Below are 19,770 nucleotides of genomic sequence, written 5' to 3'. Positions count from 1 at the left end.
ACCCCCCGGGGTTATTGTACTCTTGTAAAATAATTTAATTTTACAGTACACGACATAACCTCACGTACTCTTAGTAAGTCTTACCAACTGCAGTGTAAGTGCAGGTACATCATACAGTCCAGACTCCAGTCGTGTAGGTCTCACTGACAAGACTACCTCAGTACCTGGCACAGATTCAGTAGACCACGCATATAGAGACGGGCTGTGCAAAAAAAAACTACTTTCATGACACCACTGCGTTCACAACAAAATGAGTGTTACATTATTTTGTGAGTACAATCCACATGTAATTATCATTCAGTGTCCAAGAGGAACTTCAAGTTCAAAGTATCATGTGTAAGAGTAGGTAAAACTATTGGTATCGACAGTTCGGGATGCACAAAGGATCTAAACATGATTGTATTCCATAGCACATTGATAAACCATTACCCCCAGTACCCCCTGAGAGGCAAAGTACATCATAACTTCGTACACTGATAGTGATACGGCTGCTGTGCACCAACGCGGTGGATCGTGCCTCAGGCACCTTCGTCAAAGGCCGGCCCGAGATAGCGAAGCTACAGTAGAAGCAATGACAATGCCACATTGTGTGCTGGCATTCAATGGGATAGAAACAATCAACAGCTTGCAAGGCTGTAGAACTGACTACCACAAACACACATACACACCATGTACCACCACACACAAACACACGCACGCACGCACGCACACGCAAACATGCACGCATGAGCACATCCAGACACATCCACGAAACATGCAGGTACACATTCGCAAGTACACAGCCGCATTCACGACGTCATAAAACGTACATGTGCTAGACAAGTCAGACCAGAGGAAAGCAAAAGTTTTTGAGAATGCAAAATCATTCCTGAAGCATTCACATAGGACTTCACTGTGTCATGCCTAATATGTTTCATAGACGAGTTTGCACAACTGGGTAAAATATCATGAAGAAAATGCATTCAATGGTTTTAAAGTATGAAAGCTGATAAAAAGAAAAAAAGACTTTTGGTTTGTGAACAGCTTGAGCTGTAAACAACAAGAGAAATGTGCCGAACACTCTCTGACGCTAAGAACAGTAAGACCTCCAAGTATCATGTACACAGCTCAACGAGGGCAGGAGCGAATGAACTAAAAACAAACACACACACACACACACACACACACACCAACAACAACAACTGTAACGATCATGGCAGTGGTGGCAACAGCAGTAACAGCAGCAGCAGCAGCAGTAACATACAAGCGGTGGCAGATGGGAGGCACAATGTGAGAGCCAAGCTAACATAGCTGCAGACGTTTGTGGATTTGACCTGGGAGTATATTTCATGAATGACTATTATTGATAAAATCATCGGTAAGATAATAATGAAGGAGGAGACTTAGACTTGCAGTCCAACAAATCATGTAAAAAAGCATACAGCAGTTGATAACAGCCACAGCCTACCACTCACTTTTAGCAGTGGTGGATGGCCAACAACAAGCTATGTACAGATAAACAGCAGGAATATATCCAATGAGTAGAGTCGATATAGAGTCAATGGCAATAATAGCATCAATGGCATGTGGAGCTGTGGTAGACCAGAGGTATTTCTAGATGCTAAACTGCAGTGCCCAGCAGAATGGCAGTGTAGAGAAAAGAGGCAAGCCGTATAGACAAGAGGAAAATAGTGACAGCAGTATACCCACGTTTGAAAGTGATCTATATACCCACGCTGGGCAACGTATCATCGTTGGCATACCCGGGAACTTTCAACACTAGGTGACTGCAGCAGCACAGCCTGCACGCTGAAACGCCATGGTTGTGTCTACGTTGGACCACGTTTCGGTGACTGGATCAAATGACTCCACAGAATCAAGACGATCAACACCATCATAGCCGCCGAATACGTAGATGAGACCACCGCAAACAACTGAGCCTGCCCAGGCACGTTTCATATGCATTGGCTGCACTTGCCTCCATTCATTTCTATCGCAGTCATAGCACTCCACAGCCTGCAGACACACAATAAAATTACAAAAATGGGGAAAAGGAGAGGATATTCTAGCGTAACTTGTAGCTCGTTGGTCCTCTTTTCTTCTTATAAATGAGTACATTGGGTTGGGATTTCACATCTGATCACTGTAGACGCCCCAGATGGATGATTAACAGGTGACATGGCTGACATCATTAAAGGGGAAGTTGTGGCAAAAATCAAAATTTCACCAGTTGTAGTCTTCGGGGTGCTGAGTCGAATGGTCGTGGTCCGAGGAAGCTGAGACGCTCCCTTCCTACTTTAATCCCAATCGAACTCGCGCATTTCCACCGAAACTGGGTGGCTGCGCCCTACTAGATGGGGATTTGTATGCAAAATGTCACTAAAAGCACCATTTCGTTCTTATAAAAGCATGGATGACCGCGGTTGGCCCATATGTTGTAGTCTTTTGGACGCTGAGTCGATTGGTTTTGGTCCGAAAAGGCTGCGATGCAGCGTTCCTCCTTTATTCCCAATCGAACATGGTTGAACAAGCGGTCACGTGCTCCTGCGTACACCAGTCACCTGGTCACCGTGCCTGCAGGTGTCGTGATCTGCATCCCGATGTACCACTTGTAGTGTAATGACTGCTGTCATGACTCGGCCTGGTCTAGTCGTGCATAGCTGACTCTAGTTACTCTTGTCCCCCACTGACATTGTGTTTCACCATTAGTACACTTTGCCTCTACTCTAGTCGGTGCATGAATAGCCGTTCCTAGGTTTACATGTTCCATCGTGCAGTCCGTAGTGCACGCGACATTCTCGGCTTGACTTCCGCTGCACTGGCAGCCAGCCAGTTATTATTCCTTTGTGATGGTAGAGAAAGGTTGTACATTGTCTTGGCTCGTATCCAGTAACTCTTTCGGAATGAGGGTACGGATTTGAGAAGTAAGTTGGAATCACTAACTGTAGTTACTTGTGTGACTGGATTGGTTGGGATTAGTAAAGTGAAACTCTCTCGAGACGTTTAGGTTGTGCGTCAATCGAGATATGGTGCTGTGACCAGGATGTCGTCACCCAACGAACAAACAACCTCTGAACAGGAACAGCCTGTCGAGTCAACCGGTGCAGCTGCTGCAGAATTACCGGTGACCCAAGCCGCTCAAACGAGCGTAGATCCACGAGCCGTGGATGGTACAGCGGATGAGTCCCATGAGGCCGGTAATGAGGACGCCAGCAAGGACCAGACCGATGGCACGGACGCTGGTGCAGGAGATTCGGAGCGGCTGCTAGTCTCGTCCACCCCCGAATACAAGCAGATGATCCAATCGAGGTCCAACATGAAGCGTCGACTGACGAGGGTGAGGCAAAAGATAAAAATTCACCTAGACCTGCCAGGAACTGATTGTTTCAGTGCAGACGCTCTTGGCCGCCTAGATGTTTCTGCCGCACGTTCCCTTTACGATGAGGCGTCCGGTTTGAAGTCAAACATCGAGGGTATCCAAGACAATATTAGACGGAGCTTAGAAGACGCAAACGAGGATAAGAAATTAGATGAACAAGACGCGTGGGAGAATAATTTCGAACTTGAATGCGTGTGTTTGCTGAGGCTCGCACAATGTTTACAACAATGCGACCACCATTCTCGCACTCAATATGAAGCTGAAGACGAACGCCGCACCCGACTCCGATTACTAGAAGAGCATGGGCCACGCGCGCTAGATGTTCTTGATGCGGCCATGTCTAGCCCTCGCAGCGGACCAAAACCAACATGTCATGCGTCGCCAACACTACATGCGTGGAGTGAGAAGAGTGCCGACACGGATATCGACACTGCTACTTCAAGTGCTTGTGACACTGTTGAGCCACCGCGACAGTCCCAATGTGAGTCGGCTGAACAGTCACACGCACAAAGTGCAGTGCTTCATGACATTGTACATGTAGTAGATGCAACTGAGTCTCCTGCCAGCGCAGCAAATGCACAGGAAACCAGCGCAGCAGTCAGTGTCAGAAGCCAACCAAGATCACCAGTGCCACCAGTCCCCAAACCACGTGTCAGGCATGCCATTGGCCCTGGCACTGGTAGAACTGCTGCCACTCCAGCAGTGCATGCGGTGCCCAGCCCAAGTCCCACCTATGGCAGTGGTGAGGAGGACAGGGCCTATGACTATGAGCATTACCTCCAGCAGGAGACCCAGGACAGACAAGCAGTACAACAGCTTCAGCCAGATGCAGAAACATTCTATCCACCAGACCATTCTGTCGCCGCCAGGACAGCCCCTCCACCAGCCACAACCTGGCCACGCGATGCTATTGCCCCACTGGAGCAAGCTCTTCAGGGCGCAGTTATGAATGTCGCCCAGGCTTTGAGCCAAAACCAAACGCCACAACACACCAGCATATCCGCTGCAGCCGGCCCAAGCTCCGTTGTGTTCAAGCTAAAACCGATGGAAATACCGAGCTTCGACGGGCAGGTCACCAACTGGCCCGATTTTTGGGACCTGTTTGAAACTGCCGTGGACAAACAGCCAATGTCCGATGTCGTTAAGCTGAGCTGCTTGAAGAGTGCCCTCACTGGCCGAGCTGCCCACACGCTCGCTGGTCTGGCTATCACCAACAACAACTATGCCACGGCCGTACAGCTACTGAAAGAACGATACGGACGGACAGATGATATTGTTGCTGCCCTGTATACCAAGCTGCAGCGATTGCAAAGCACATCGTCCAAACACCGTGATATCCGGAACACCATTGACAACATCGAACGGATACTACGACAGCTGTCTGCCATGGGCATTAGCGTTGAACAGCAGCCACTATTGGTGCAGCACATTTTGTCCAAGTTCCCTACGGAAGTACTCACCAAGCTAAAGGAATGGCGAACATCGAGCCATCAGTCGTGGACGGTCGCCACCCTGCGATCCGCCCTTCAGCGGTATGCCGAAATCCACCGGAATTTGCGGGAAGGTTCCGAGACTTCTGCCTCTCAGTCTTCAAGGACACCGGCCACACAGACACAGCACGGCTCACCAATGACCATGCAAGGAACTGGACACGCTCTTTCATCTCAGTCAACGCATAGTGCGCCTCCACGTCTATGTGTCTTCTGCAAGGGGACTCACTTCAACGACCAGTGCGTCACCTACAAGCTGGCTCGGACAAGACAACAGAAGCTCCGAGAACAAGGTCGTTGCTTCATTTGTCTGCGACGGAGCCATATGGCGTCCCAGTGCCCAGAGAAAACCAAGGCGTGTTTTCACTGCAGCAAGACCGGCCACAACCGAGCTATCTGCCCAGCCCATGAGAGACGTGAGCCCTCCAAAGGCAGCTCAAGGCCACAACCAAATGGCTCACAACCTGCCAGGGCCGTCTCCACACAGGGTAATGATGAGGAACTTGCAAATACGTGCTCCGCCAGTCTCGTGTCAGAGGGTCCCAGCGACAAGACTGGTGCAGTATTCCTCCAGACAGCACAAGTGCAGATTCAAGCTGCCGATGGTAGCTTTATCACCGCGCATGCGTTACTGGACACCGGCAGCAATCGCACGTACATGAGTACCCAGCTCAGCAAGCAGCTTCAGCTGCAGCCGGAGAGACAAGAGTCATTGACCCTCATCACCTTTGGAGTGACACACCCACGCAGTGTTGTTACATCGGTCGTTCAGACGTCCATCTCACTGTCCGACGGACAGAGGTACCCCATCAAAGCGAATGTACTCGACACCATTACACGACCTATCCGACGCTACCCTCTTCCATCTGAAGATGCGGAGTTCCTGGCAGGCGAACCATCCATTCAAATGGCAGACACCATACCATCAACAGCCGAGACGAGGGCCATTGACATTCTCATTGGTTCTGATCATTACGGAAATCTTGTGCAAGGATCACCGCAGCGTCTACCGTCAGGTTTGTACGTGATGGATACGCTCTTGGGTCACATCGTCACAGGACAGTGTTCGTCCAAGTCGGATGACAGCAACAGCTCAACGCTTCTTGTCATGACGCAGGCAAGCACCGGTCTACAGCGTCCGCTATATGACTACATGGCAACCGCCGACTCTGCTCTGCTTGCTGAAGTCGAACCAAACCTGACGGAGTTTTGGTCGCTAGAAAGGATCGGTGTGGAGGACCCAGCAAGTCTCCCAACAGATGACGACACAGTTCGACAGTTCGAGGAGACCGTCACGTTTGCCGACGGCCGCTACACAGTCCAGTTTCCATGGAAGCCCGACATGCAGCTTCCACACAACAAGGACCTAGCCTACGGAAGGATGAAGTCACTGGGGAAACGGCTTGCAGCAGATCGAGACCTGCTGACCAGGTACAACGACGTGCTGCTGCAGCAGGAACGGCTTGGCATTATCGAGCGAGTCACAGAGAAAACCAAGTACGGTCAACGCTCGCACCATCTGCCGCACCATCCAGTGTTGTCTCCTTCGAAGGCTACCACCAAACTCCGAGTGGTCTATGACGCCAGTGCGAAGATCAATAAGACAGCACCGAGCCTGAATGACTGCCTGAATCAAGGGCCGTCCCTCCTGCCTAGCCTCTGCGGCATTCTGCTACGATTTCGCCTGGCCCCGATCGTGCTAATCTCAGATATTGAGAAGGCATTCCTGCAAGTAAGGATTCAAGAGACAGACCGTGACGTCACCCGATTTCTGTGGTATTGTGACATCACTAAGCCGGACGTCATCGTGGACAACATCGAAGTCTACCGGTTCTGCCGACTACCATTTGGCATCATCAGCAGTCCGTTCTTGCTGGATGCCACAATCAGGCATCACCTTGACAAACACAAGACAGCCACAGCAGCCGAAATTCGCAAGAACATCTACGTGGATAACATCATGCTGACGGCTGGTACTGCAGAGGAAGCCGAGGTCAAGTACCGCGAGACTCGGCAGGTGTTCAACTCCGCGTCCATGAATGTACGTGAGTGGTCGTCCAATGACCCTGCTACCTCCTCTGTGTTTGACCCGAGTGTGACGGCGACGAACACGAGCCAGAAAGTTCTCGGCCTGCAGTGGGATACCGTCGCCGACACATTCCACATTCCAGGTGTGAGCTCCGAGTCGCCTGACGTCGACAGCATAGCATCCAAACGGCGTGTTTTGCACAACGTAGCACGCATTTATGATCCACTCGGACTCTTCAACCCAGTAGTGTAACATTTTGCTGGCCGGAGTGTCGTGATCTGCATCCCGATGTACCACTTGTAGTGTAATGACTGCTGTCATGACTCGGCCTGGTCTAGTCGTGCATAGCTGACTCTAGTTACTCTTGTCCCCCACTGACATTGTGTTTCACCATTAGTACACTTTGCCTCTACTCTAGTCGGTGCATGAATAGCCGTTCCTAGGTTTACATGTTCCATCGTGCAGTCCGTAGTGCACGCGACATTCTCGGCTTGACTTCCGCTGCACTGGCAGCCAGCCAGTTATTATTCCTTTGTGATGGTAGAGAAAGGTTGTACATTGTCTTGGCTCGTATCCAGTAACTCTTTGGGAATGAGGGTACGGATTTGAGAAGTAAGTTGGAATCACTAACTGTAGTTACTTGTGTGACTGGATTGGTTGGGATTAGTAAAGTGAAACTCTCTCGAGACGTTTAGGTTGTGCGTCAATCGAGATAGCAGGGTACAACTTACTAGCCTGTTTGACCTTTTTTGGGTGCAGTCCTGTCACTCGAGTTGAACTCGAGTTGAACCTTGGTGTGAAAGTTGTCGCCTGCTGCTGCATGCTGGCGTGGTGACCAGGTGATTTGGGCACCCAGGAGCACGTGACCGCTTCTTCAACCATGTTCGATTGGGAATAAAGGAGGAACGCTGCATCGCAGCCTTTTCGGACCAAAACCAGTCGACTCAGCGTCCAAAAGAGTACAACATATGGGCCAATCGCGGTCATCCGTGCTTTTATAAGAACGAAATGGCGCTTTTAGTGACATTTTGCATACAAATCCCCATCTAGTAGGGCGCAGTCACCCAGTTTCGGTGGAAGTGCGCGAGTTCGATTGGGATTCAAGTAGGAAGGGAGCGTCTCAGCTTTCTCGGACCAAGACCATTCGACTCCGCACCCCGAAGACTACAACTGGTGAAATTTTAATTTTTGCCTTAACTTCCCCTTTAACAGTTTCTACAGCATAGCTACTGGAAGACTGCCCTATCCCAATAGTCATGTTGCATACGAAACAATTATCATCAAACGGGAATACTCACCTTGTAGTATATGCTCTGTGATCGATTGCGCCCACCACATGCATATATGTGTCCGTTGAGTGCACAAACAGCAACTCCAGACCGTGCCAACGTCATGCTCTTGCCCAGAGTCCAGTGGCAGTCACTTGCATACTCTCTCTCATCCTTGACCTCATTAGGTGGTCGCAAACACTCCACAGACCTGTCACACAAACAAACAAAACAACATTATGAGCATCATCATGATCTGCATCAGCAGCAACAACAAAAAACTTTTATAATAAAGATTTATAACAACACAGACAAACCCAAAATCAACGCACACATACAAGCACATGCAAGTGTGCGAACACACACACACACGTGCACACACATGCGCACACGCGCACACACATGCACACACACACGTGCACGCACACACACACACACACACACACGTGCACACACATGCACACACACACACACACACACACACACACACACACACACACACACACACACACACACACACACACACACACACACATGCACACACACACGTGCACGCACACACACACACACACACACACACATGCACACACACACATGCACACACACACACACACACACACACACACACACACACACACACACACACACATGCACACACACATGCACACGCGTGCACACACGCATGCTGGCATACCCATTCATGCACAAATGATGACAAAGACGATGAGAACAACACCAATGCCAACAGCAGAAGCAACAGTGACAGAATACTTTGAAGTAGTAAAGGGCACCCTCAGCAAAATACGTTATTCTGAACTTCAGCTTTTTTGTTAACGGTACAGGCAGTATGTGTACTGTGGTAGGGTTGAATACAATCATGTACTTAGTCCGCCCAGTTACAATTGGCGCTTATCTTCAGACTTGTCTCAGGAAAAGAAATACGAATATATGAAGCAAGCCACGATCACAAAGCACTATATACATGGTTATTTACATGTCAATAAGCAACCCAGTCGAAAATTCAAGCAAGTTACACATCCTCCTCGCCGCTATCGTCGCTGGAGGAAGAGCTCAAAACGTCCGATACGGACAGCAGCTGCACGTGTCGTTTCATAGCTTGTTCCACTTCTCCCCGTCTCGAATCACGCTCAAAGGCAGTGCGTGCCTGTCACCTTGCCGATCAGAAGCTGAGTGAGACTGCCGGCATGTTGACTGTAAGTGTTATCCCCGTTCGTCGCAATAATGCGTCTTTGTTTGAGACAAAAAGGCAACGCCATATCAGTGTCCTTTTTTCAAATCGCCTCTTGCGCTTGTCGTACTTGCTGATCAGTACCCACGCGAGCCGCTGGTGCTTGTACATGCAGCGCAGTGATAGCTTCCGCTTGATGTAGCACCTACAAAGTCCTAACGCCGTGCACCAGGCTTTTCGGCTAGTTTCCTGAAAGTCCTTTGCACGAGTGTTTCCCTCAGGACTTGGTGTTTTCTTTGATTAGCTCCTTTGCCCTGTCCTCTGTGAGCTTCAAAGTGTGTCCGCCGGATTGGTCCCACTTACTGGAGATGTCGACATGAGGTGCAGTTTCTTCGTCAGCGATTTGCTGGTGATAGCCCTTCACTAGGCGCTGTACTGTGCAAGCACTGAAATTCAAGCTCGCGAAGCGCTTTTTCAGCTTTTCTATACCTCCCCGGGGTAAACAATCCTTGCCATCAGACAGCTGGAAGAAGACAGAAACTATATTCTCCATCGCTCTGAAATGCGAACATCCTGACCTATTTTACGGACTCGAGCGGAGGTTGCAGTGTTTTCTTGCGCTGACGGAAGTGTTTGTCGGCGGTAGCTCCGTCAAAAAGACTCGAACGAACCGATCGCAACTTCTGTGATGGTTTCTGCTGCCATGTCGTGGGATGCAATGGTCAATGGTTATGTTCGAATGGTGAATCGGTGGTTCCATGCCATGTGACACAGGCAGAACACCGAAAAACCAAGTGAAAAGATAAGCGCCAATTTTAACTTGGCGGACCAAGTACATGTATGGAACCTTATACTATAGGCCAGTACGCAAGAGAGCGGACACTGCCTTATACGCACACGCATGTGCCGAAACTAGTACAGCTACTTACATGTGATAGTTCTCAATAGCAGCAGTGCAACCACCCATGACGTAGATACAGCCATCCACAACACAACAGCCCGGACCAGATCGACGCATATTCAAGTGTGGACCCTCAAACCAGGTGTCCTTGGCCGGATTGTAGATTTCTACACTGAGTAGACTGTAGTTACTGCCATCCTCTCCACCGATGACAAAGATCAAATCTAAAACAATAAATACAATGGATAGCAGGCACACGTGTCTTAGGCCATGCGTGTCTCAAGACCACCAGTAACACCTAGCGCTAGCACACTCTAAGTAGGGGTGAAACGAGTACATGTATGTCGAATACTCGAGCACTCGCTCGAAAATTTGAAAAGAGCGAGTACTCGTTTCGCAAAAAATATTACTCGAAGCATACTATGCACTACTGTATGCATGTACTTCCGTTACTCTGACCGGTAATGCACAACTCAGGCAAGCACGCCTACTGCGATCTCCGGGTCTGAAACTTGTGAAAGTCCTGTGCTTTTTGATAGTTGTGATAAGTGCTTCTACGAGTTAGTGTTGTCGTTGAAGCATGAGTTCTATCCGGCAGCCTTCATCCATTCCACCGGCAAAATCTGTCGTGAAACGGATGCAGGCTGGCGATATAACTCACGTTAAAGTATTGTGGCTTGTCCCTACTTACCAGCAACCGATATGTCGGACTATATCTTGCACTATCTTGCTGGCAAGACGTCATGTATCGGGTGCACTACATCCGGTGTTGCGAGAATGCGTGCAGTTTATTGCTTATGTTGTCAGTAAAATGTGCGTACTCGCTCGAATACTCGCTCGTTTTTCAAAGAGTACTCGAGTCCTCAATCATGGCACTCGCTTCACCAGTCTCTAAGGGCGCGTTCCAATTGTCCCCATCACCTTTTCGAGAAACATACTTAGTAAAAGAGATTAGTTGAAGTATGCCAATAGAACGGTTGTTGTCAGCCTCACAATTTCCTTGGAATTGGCATAGCAATGAGATTTTCCAAGCGTGCTATCCACGTGAAAATGGGCTTCCCTTACCGTATGGGCAAGTTTCGTTGTAGGTTCCAGGGGCGGATCAATGGGGGGAGGGGGGGGTGCGAAAGGTGAAACTGTGACGGGGTTATTTCCTCTTCTTTTTTTTTACTATGGTGGCAGGCCCTCATGGAACAGTCTACTTATGTTCATGTGACTGACTGGGAGTAGACCTTGGCAAATACAGTACACTATTGTAGTATACTAGTAATGCTAAAAACTGGCAGATTCTGCTCGAAAAGCATTGAAAATAGTAGAACCATACACAGCTTATGGCAAGAAACTCCTCAAACTGTGTTCCCTTGCATTTTCCGGACACCAAAAATACTTGAAACATACCAGACGAAATGCCAAATTCCGCCGTTTTTTTCTGCCCAGGCTATCTGGTATTGCTAGTCAGGAGCGTCGGAACCGGTGATTCAATGAAATAATTATGGGCTATTTGGGCCCATATTTCCAAACATTTTCCCGGGGAAGGACCCCAAACACCCTGTCGTTTTCATAGCCACACCAATGAAAATGTACAATATAGTCAACCTACCCTTATAACGATAACCCCTATAACGATATCACCCTTATAACAATATTTTTCTGCCAAACCAAAATCACTCCATTGACTTTTGTATACAATGCCTTACCTCTATAACAATATTGATACATGTATAACGATATTACCTCTATAACGATATAAAATGCGCTGACCAATCGATATTTTCCATTTTATAACAATATCTAGCAGGGAGTATGTAGAGCCCACTATCCAGGTAGGGCAAGTTTCACTTGACAAGTCGCTGGGACATGCCGAAGTGCAATGGGGGCACCAATGGGCACCTTGCTATGTACATAATGTGCATGTACATCAGTTTTTTATGCTATGAAGATTGAAAACATGAACAAAATTCGTGCATTATGACCTATGTGTATGAAATGAAGCAGTTACCCTTATAACAATATTTCTTGGTCTGACGCAAATATCGTTATAAGGGTAGGTTGACTGTACCTTTTAACACCCCTGGCAGTAATAGTATTTTGCCTCATACGAATAGCATTTCTGGGGTCAATGCAGGCTAGAGACCAACGTACAACAGAGAAAACAGCACTTCTCCTGTTTAAAAAGGTTTTCATGGCCAAAATATTTGTCATGATATTTTCTGCACCCCGCAGGCCTGGATCCGCCCCTGGGTTCTAAGGGAAATGCATACAAAAGGCAGTTTTCGCAGGGATATTCCAAGCTCCTCTAAACTAATCCACCACTCCCGTTGGATGAGGTTGTGGAGTTTCGAGGAGACTTTCGTTTTCTGAAGAGGCCAATAAATAACCCACCTCTTCAGAAAAACAACTCCTCGAAAAGTCAAAGAGTGGTAATTCGAACGCCCCCTAACTATACTTCCGCTCCCTTTCTTCCTCTCGCAATTGCTAACTTCTGTCCGTCTGTCGTTCCTCTATTGCGGCGTGGATTGACTTGCTCAGTCTTCAGCAAATACTAGAGTGGGTGGGTGCAAAGCAGGAAGAACCCAGGTGAGAAGAAGAGGTGGTGGAGGGAAGGGATTTGAGTGGTGGTGAAAGACCATGTATAGAGAGGCACTGAATGGAAAGACAACGCATATACATGTACCTACCGTTCAATACGGCTGATGCAGCGAACGAACGACTGGTCTTCAATGGTGCAACATTATCCCACACGTCGCTTTTAATGTTATAGCGCTCGACAGAATTCAGGTAGGATGTACCATACTGGGAATACTGAGTCTCGCGTTCGCCACCTATGGCGTAAATAAATCCATTCAGCTGGGCAACTGTCACTGCTGTCCGTACCTAATCAAAGGCATAAACAAAGTATAAATCAATGACCCAGACGGTTCAACATAAATTGACAATGACCATGCGACACCAGCAAAACTGGTTGGGACAATGGAAGTGCTGCCCCCCCCCCTCCCAAAAAACCCGGCATGCCTCTCTTCTAGAGTTCAAAGTGGACAACTTCTGAGAGCTAGAACCAAGAGTTTCTATCATCCCACTGGAAAACCAAGACAGGATGAAATTCAACTGAAGGCTTTTGCATGCGGATGCAGTTTTTGGCGCTCCGCCCAAACGTGAGATTTTGACTCTTTTCGTAGTTCAGTGAGCCCTTGGCTCCCGTGGATTCACGGAAACGAAGATGAATGTTGAAATAGACCTAGCCCTGCTCGGCTTTGACAGACTGAGAGAGCTGGGACGGCAACAGGGTATTGCTGGATGCGATGGCCTCGGAAGACCGGAACTTGTCTGTGCGCTGCGGGACGCTGGCGTAGGATCTCACTGGACCTGCGGCAGTAAGTCGCAGTCTGACACACTGACTAGCCTAGTAGACCAGGTCAGTTGTCTCACCAAGAAGCTATCCTTGATCAATGGTTGATAAATATGGTGGTAAAGACACACCTGGCAATATGGCGGTAAACACACGCCTGCCCACACACGCTCTCTAGGCTGCAAAGTTCTGGCACAGAGCTCTCCTTCTCACCACCACCACCATCAGTTCGCGCCTGGCGCCTGGTCGATGCATGGCTGGTGGTATCCGGCATAGCAGGCTGGTACATTAAGTAGCGCATGGCACATAGATGATGACACAGCAACGACATAGCTCGATTGCGACGTACGTTTCGTCCCCGCTGGACTCATCGGGCAATCTTCTTCTTGGATGTCTTCATACGGAGCTTGACTCGAGAGAATGAAATTGAAGACACCACAGCAGCTGTACTTATGGTTGATAAATATGGTGGTAAAGACACACCTGGCAATATGGCGGTAAACACACGCCTGCCCACACACGCTCGTGCATTGTCTGTACCCCATGACAGTTTGCAGAGCCACCACCCTGCACCCGGCTGGAGCTCTTTTTAAAAACGGCCCAACCTGCTATCTGCGTACAACCCCAGAACCTATCCACATCACCTAATGCAACCCAGACTGAAAACAGGCCCGCCAAAAACGGCACCCATCATCCCCGCCAAAAACGGGACCCATCATCCCCCATCACTGTACAGCATCACAGTACAGGCTGGGCACCCGGGACCAAATAAGGCATACGACACACGTACTGAGACCACCGTCCCTCAACACGAGTCACATCGTACTACGAGAGCTGACCAAAGCCCTCGGAACAGCTGTCAGGAGGGTCCCTCACGAAGTGTTGCGCCCTATATTCGGGCAATGTAAAGAGTGGATGCTCCTCCGACTCAATCGCCAAGTGGTGTACAAGACGAGAAATACAAGTGATAAAATGCTCAGTCTCCGAAACCAAGTATTCTGGAGTGGCATTCTCCCACGTCGTCATTCCAGCGGAACACAAGGAAGCAGCCCTCGGCCCACATTTCTGGCCTCCAGAGGTCACTGCAAGAGAATGGCGCTTTAAAGCCCCAAATGGCCACCGAAAGGATGGCAGCACACACAAAGTGTTCACCTCCTGTTAACCTCTTTAGCGCGAGCGTCGTACTAGTACGACGCACACGAGTTGTGTGTCTAACGCCCGTCGTACTAGTACGACACTGTACAGTGAACCTGCATCTTATAGTCGTGGGTCCGTGTCGAGTCCATAGTAGTTTGTTCAAACTATCGTAACTCAGTCAATACTAGGTCGATTCTCACAATCGAAACATGTATCTGCAAGAGAAAACTCTCAGCTGGGGATAGAAACAATCGCCGAAGCGATACGACTACCGCTTGTTGAGGTATGCAACTCGACACGGCAAATTTCAAGTAGATTTTTTGCGGAGTCTTGCAGAACGCGTATTTTCCATTTTGGATCATTTTGCGCCACCTGCTGCCATAGAAACCAGATTCAAATGATGGTAGTGGATCTCGTGAGTCCTCACAAAAAATATGAGCTCGATATGAGCAAGGAGACCGAAGTGGCAGCTCAATATTTGAGCTCGTTTAATCTTGGCCGTGCTCAAGTCTGTCGAGCGCGTGGATGAAGTTTGCCAGACTGTAGCACGAGGTTTTGGTTTCGCTCTGAGCTGGGTTTGTTCCTCGTCTCAAGACCTTTCCAGGAAGCTCAAGATCGTGGAAATCGTCCGAGAGAAGGCAAAGTTATCGATCCTTGAACAGCTAGTACTTTCATGGGAAAATGCGACTTTTACAGGTGTTGACGTGGGGTGCGGTCAGGTAGCGTCGTGCTAAAGAGGTTAAGGTCCGCTGCCCCAACCGCACCTCGTCTAAGGCATAATGCAGCGGTCTCTCAACCCTGCCTAACAACCCCTGGCTAGCGCATAGCTAAGGGAAATATATACCGTACTGGCAATATATGTTGCCGCAGTGAGGCCATGAAGCGTTACATTGGCACATGTTTGCCGCACGCAGGGCGTTACATGCAAAGTCGCACAGGAGCCGTTACACAGGTTTCTATATTGCCGCAGTCCTTTTTTTTTTGCATTGAGAGACTTCTGCATTGTCACAAGGAAACTGGTAAACACATCGCTCTTCTTCGCAAAACGACCTCGGGAAAGAAGAAACCATTGAGATCGCCAACCACTGAATGATGCTTGGGCCTTTTGGCGGTGCCGACGAACACGCTTTCTCGTTTGCTCACGAACTTTCTTCTGCTTCACTAAAACTTTCTTTGCACCATCAGCAGCAATCCTGTTTTTCGTCTCCTTTCTCTCCTCATCCTTTCCTTTTTCACTTTCCTTGGGCGTGATTTTCTTCACGCCGAAGGCGAATAGAGACTTCTGCATTGTCACAAGGAAACTGGTAAACACATCGCTCTTCTTCGCAAACTTGTGACGACCCCGGGAAAGAAGAAACCATTGAGATCGCCAACCACTGAATGATGCTTGGGCGTGATTTTCTTCACGCCGAAGGCGAATAGAGACTTCTGCATTGTCACAAGGAAACTGGTAAACACATCGCTCTTCTTCGCAAAACGACCTCGGGAAAGAAGAAACCATTGAGATCGCCAACCACTGAATGATGCGCCTTCGAGTGTCAGGACTTCCTGCTGCGTCCAGTTTTGAACTTTTCACCACGCGGTACACGTGCTTTCACAGTTTTCAGCCTTTTTTTGCAGTGCAAACTGCAATGAAAAGATCGCCGCACCCCGCCGGACGCGCGTTACGAACTCAACGAAAATTTGTCGCACTAGCCTGGTCGCGCGTTACGCCGCACCCCCCTGCGTTACGCGTTACGCGGCAACATATATTGCCAGTACGGTATGTAGCACTCAGTAGTCCACAAGCTCTCTATATGTGTTCACTCCTCTATATGTCATCACCTGTTTACGTCGTGCCTATATGGCTTCACTGCGACCGTTTCTCTATATAGCTCCAGACGCGACTTTCCCTATACCGTACTTCCCCACATATAAGCGTATGCGCTTATAAGCGAAAATTTGCTGCAAATGTTTGGCTGTGTAAACTTGTTCGGGTAGAAGCCCATGCGCTTATATGTGCAATAAAGGTCTGTCTGTGTCATAACAATGGTGTTATCACACTGCTTAGTGGTATATTCAGCTCCTGGATGTTTCACCAAGTGTTCACATATAAGCACATGCGCTTATGCCCGGACGTAAGTACATGCGCTTATATGTGCGGAAGTACGGTATATCTCCACTCAGGTTGAGACTTTATGTCATCATCTGTTTACTTTGTGCCTATATGACTTCACTGCGACTTTCTCTATATAACTCCAGGTCATTCTCTATATAACTCCAGGTCATTCTCTATATAACTCCAGACGCAACTTTCCCTATAATTATATCTCCACTCAGGTTGAGACTTTCTCTGTATGACTCCAAATTTTGGCACCATATAGCGAAGTTGCGTACGGAAAAAGCTATATAGAGACAGTGACGACAAATAGAGAAATGATGTCATACTGACTGACCATACAGCACACCAGATGTGACTTGCTTCGCCGAGACCATGAAGATATGCGCGAAGGGCAAGTTGAGCGTGAAATCACGCTGTACTTCAGGATAATTTTGGACACCTTTGCTTGGAGTTTTGACAGCCTATTAATCGTCTCAGAAGAAAACGACGTTACCATCGTGATTAGCAATCTCAAAAGTACAAAGTTAGGCAAAGAAAAATTGCGGTGACAGTTGCCTTTGAATGAAAGAAGCTCTAACTTTTCACTTGAACTATCAAGCTCACCTGCTTCATTGAGCCAATAGCATTCCAAGTGTTATTGCATGGATCGTAACGCTCACACGAATCCAAGCAGTGGGTGGCATTCCTGCCGCCAACAACATAGACTGCAACGGGTGGCAGGCGAACCTATCATAGTAGAAAAAAAGAGAAGAACAAAAAAACAGAAACATGCTCAATAGTCAATAGTCAATAGTCAATATGTCCTTCGAAATGCAGCCAAGATAATGTACAGTCAACTTCGCTAATAACAACTGCGGATATAACGACAATTCGCGAATAACGACAGAATTTCCATGCCCAGAGCAAAGTCACATCCAACTGTAATACATAATGGGACTTCGGGTATAACGACACTTCGCGAATAAGGACACTTTTTTGATGCCCCGCCGAGTGTCGTTATACGCAAAGTTGACTGTACTTAGAAACACTTCTACAGCTCCATCATCAATGAAGAATGTTGTGATCATGTACAAGCTACAAAAGAGAGTTGGAACGCATCTATTGAAGCTGAAGAATGAGAACTGCGGCATGAAGGTTAAAATGACCGGTGGTCTCAGTTGTCATGGACAACTGACAAACAACAAAACCAATACAAAATTACAAAATAACTATGGTCCGGCCATGAGTGGCAACCAGGAAGACTGCTGCTACATCTGCATGTAAGTGCACAACAGTTCTTATCGCTTTCAAGGTTGCACCTGAGAATTGCCCACACACGACTTACACAGCAGTGGCAAGCTAACCCCGCAACACAACATGAGGTCAAAGTTCGCTTGTCACCACTGTATATCCTGTAGTAGTGCAGATCATTAATTTTGTACACTACGTGTGCTTAAAAAAATCATGTATACCCTACTTGAAAAGTTTGTAAAAAATGCACAAACTAGCACATGACACTATTGCAGTGTGAGTGATTATGATGCTAGTGTGTCGTAAGGCTAGCCAGGTGGCCTGATATTAAATTAAAAAAACACTTCTCTCACCACATGTGCACAGATCACTCACCTTAGTGTGAGGATTCATATGAGCAGCTAGAACACCTTGAAAGAATGCCTCACAGTTTGGAGTGGATTTGATAAGCTCGGATGGAATAATGCTGGACTCGATGAAGCTCCGAGAGAGGCTGGGGAATCTGATACAGCGTAGCAGGTCGAGGACGTGTTTGGACCGACCAGCTCGGTCAGCCTCGATCCACATGATCAATGCATGATATATTCTCTCCTCGGATGGCACTTGCACAACTTCACTATCGAGTAGGCGAGTGACGGCATCAACATCACATGAAAGAAACTCCTCGGACGCAACAACGGCATCAAAATTCTTACAGGCAAAGTTATCAGCAGCCGCAAGAAGCTCCAGGAAGCCATGTGTGTCTGCAAAGCAATGTGTGCTAATACAGTTGTCAGGGGAGAGACGGGACTTCAAGAACAGACAGCAGGCATCTCGAACTTCATCCATTTGCAACAGGTTAGCAGCAGCAACAAGAGGATATACACTCTCAATTCCAACATCAAGCTCTCCAGTATAGCAGAAGTTGACGATGACTTCCATGGACTCCTCATCCACCTCATGCAGGCGGACTTCCTGTTGTCGACTTTCTTTCATCCCAGAGCACAGCATAGCACGCAGAAAGGGAATACTGCCAGCCATTACAACTCGGTGTACTGAAAACGTTCTAGCACCCACAAGTAGAGTTAAATCACAAAGCTCGCCACGTTGCCACATCTCCTTCATTGAATGCAGCGCCAGGAGAGAATGTCGTTCTGTCATTCGATATTGCTTGCATTCTTCCATTGCTTTGGATGCAGTGGTTATCTCCCGACATACCTTCTTCCTTGGAGGTTCACCTCTAGCACTCATGCTGTGTGAAGGAACTGGACCTGAACCTCAGAAATGAAGGTGTTAGAGTTACAGACACTACTCCATTATTCTCCTTCGGCTTTATAGAACTTGGTACTGCTTATAACTATTTCTCAGAGCAGGTGGCAGCTGCAGCAGGCCCAGGGTAGGGAATGCGAGCATGCGAGATAGCTTCAGAGTGGGCACTCGTAATTTAGAAATCTCAGTTTTTTCATTTCTAGTTCTCTTCGATCTAACAAAGTTCTGTGCTCGTTTCGTTGTTTGCTTTGCAATAAGTCGGAGGACGTTACCAACTTTACACCGAGTCTGACACAGCAACAATATAAAACGAGTGAGGATGATTGGAGTGAGTTCAAATGACAAGAGTCAAAATGAAAAACAAAAGAAATCTACTTGCATGACCTCAAAAAAAGTCTGTGCCTGATACAGTATTTTGTGGACAGCATACGTACATGATTTTTGTACTACAAAGTACAATGCTCAAGTCAAGA

At 48.0% G+C, this 19,770-nt stretch overlaps 1 protein-coding gene across 1 annotated transcript; it reads right to left on the bottom strand.

The window, feature by feature from the left end:
• Window positions 1-845: 845 nt before the first annotated feature.
• LOC135809015 (kelch-like protein 18) lies at window positions 846-19,670 on the bottom strand. The gene is made up of 6 exons (XM_065322273.1): window positions 18,425-19,670; window positions 17,423-17,545; window positions 12,914-13,109; window positions 10,264-10,459; window positions 8,176-8,356; window positions 846-1,995 (listed from the first exon to the last, which is right to left on the bottom strand). Exons 1-6 carry the CDS (start codon window positions 19,277-19,279, stop codon window positions 1,759-1,761), a joined length of 1,788 nt encoding a protein of 595 aa, XP_065178345.1. The 5' UTR covers window positions 19,280-19,670; the 3' UTR covers window positions 846-1,758.
• Between the last annotated feature and the right edge of the window lie 100 nt (window positions 19,671-19,770).

Source organism: Sycon ciliatum, chromosome 2, assembly GCF_964019385.1.
Source record: "Sycon ciliatum chromosome 2, ocSycCili1.1, whole genome shotgun sequence".
NCBI lineage: Eukaryota > Metazoa > Porifera > Calcarea > Leucosolenida > Sycettidae > Sycon > Sycon ciliatum.
Note: the sequence above shows the minus strand (reverse complement) of the source record. Positions and strands in the feature narration are given on the sequence as shown.

Bases quoted from the DNA above. Each gene is read 5' to 3' on its own strand.
- LOC135809015 (XM_065322273.1), bottom strand. From the start codon at position 19,279: ATGAGTGCTAGAGGTGAACCTCCAAGGAAGAAGGTATGTCGGGAGATA. The intron at 13,110-17,422 runs GTGAGCTTGATA...GCCTTTGATTAG, and splicing joins CTATTGGCTCAATGAAGCAG to GTACGGACAGCAGTGACAGT. The intron at 8,357-10,263 runs GTAAGTAGCTGT...TTTGTGTGACAG, and splicing joins GCTATTGAGAACTATCACAT to GTCTGTGGAGTGTTTGCGAC.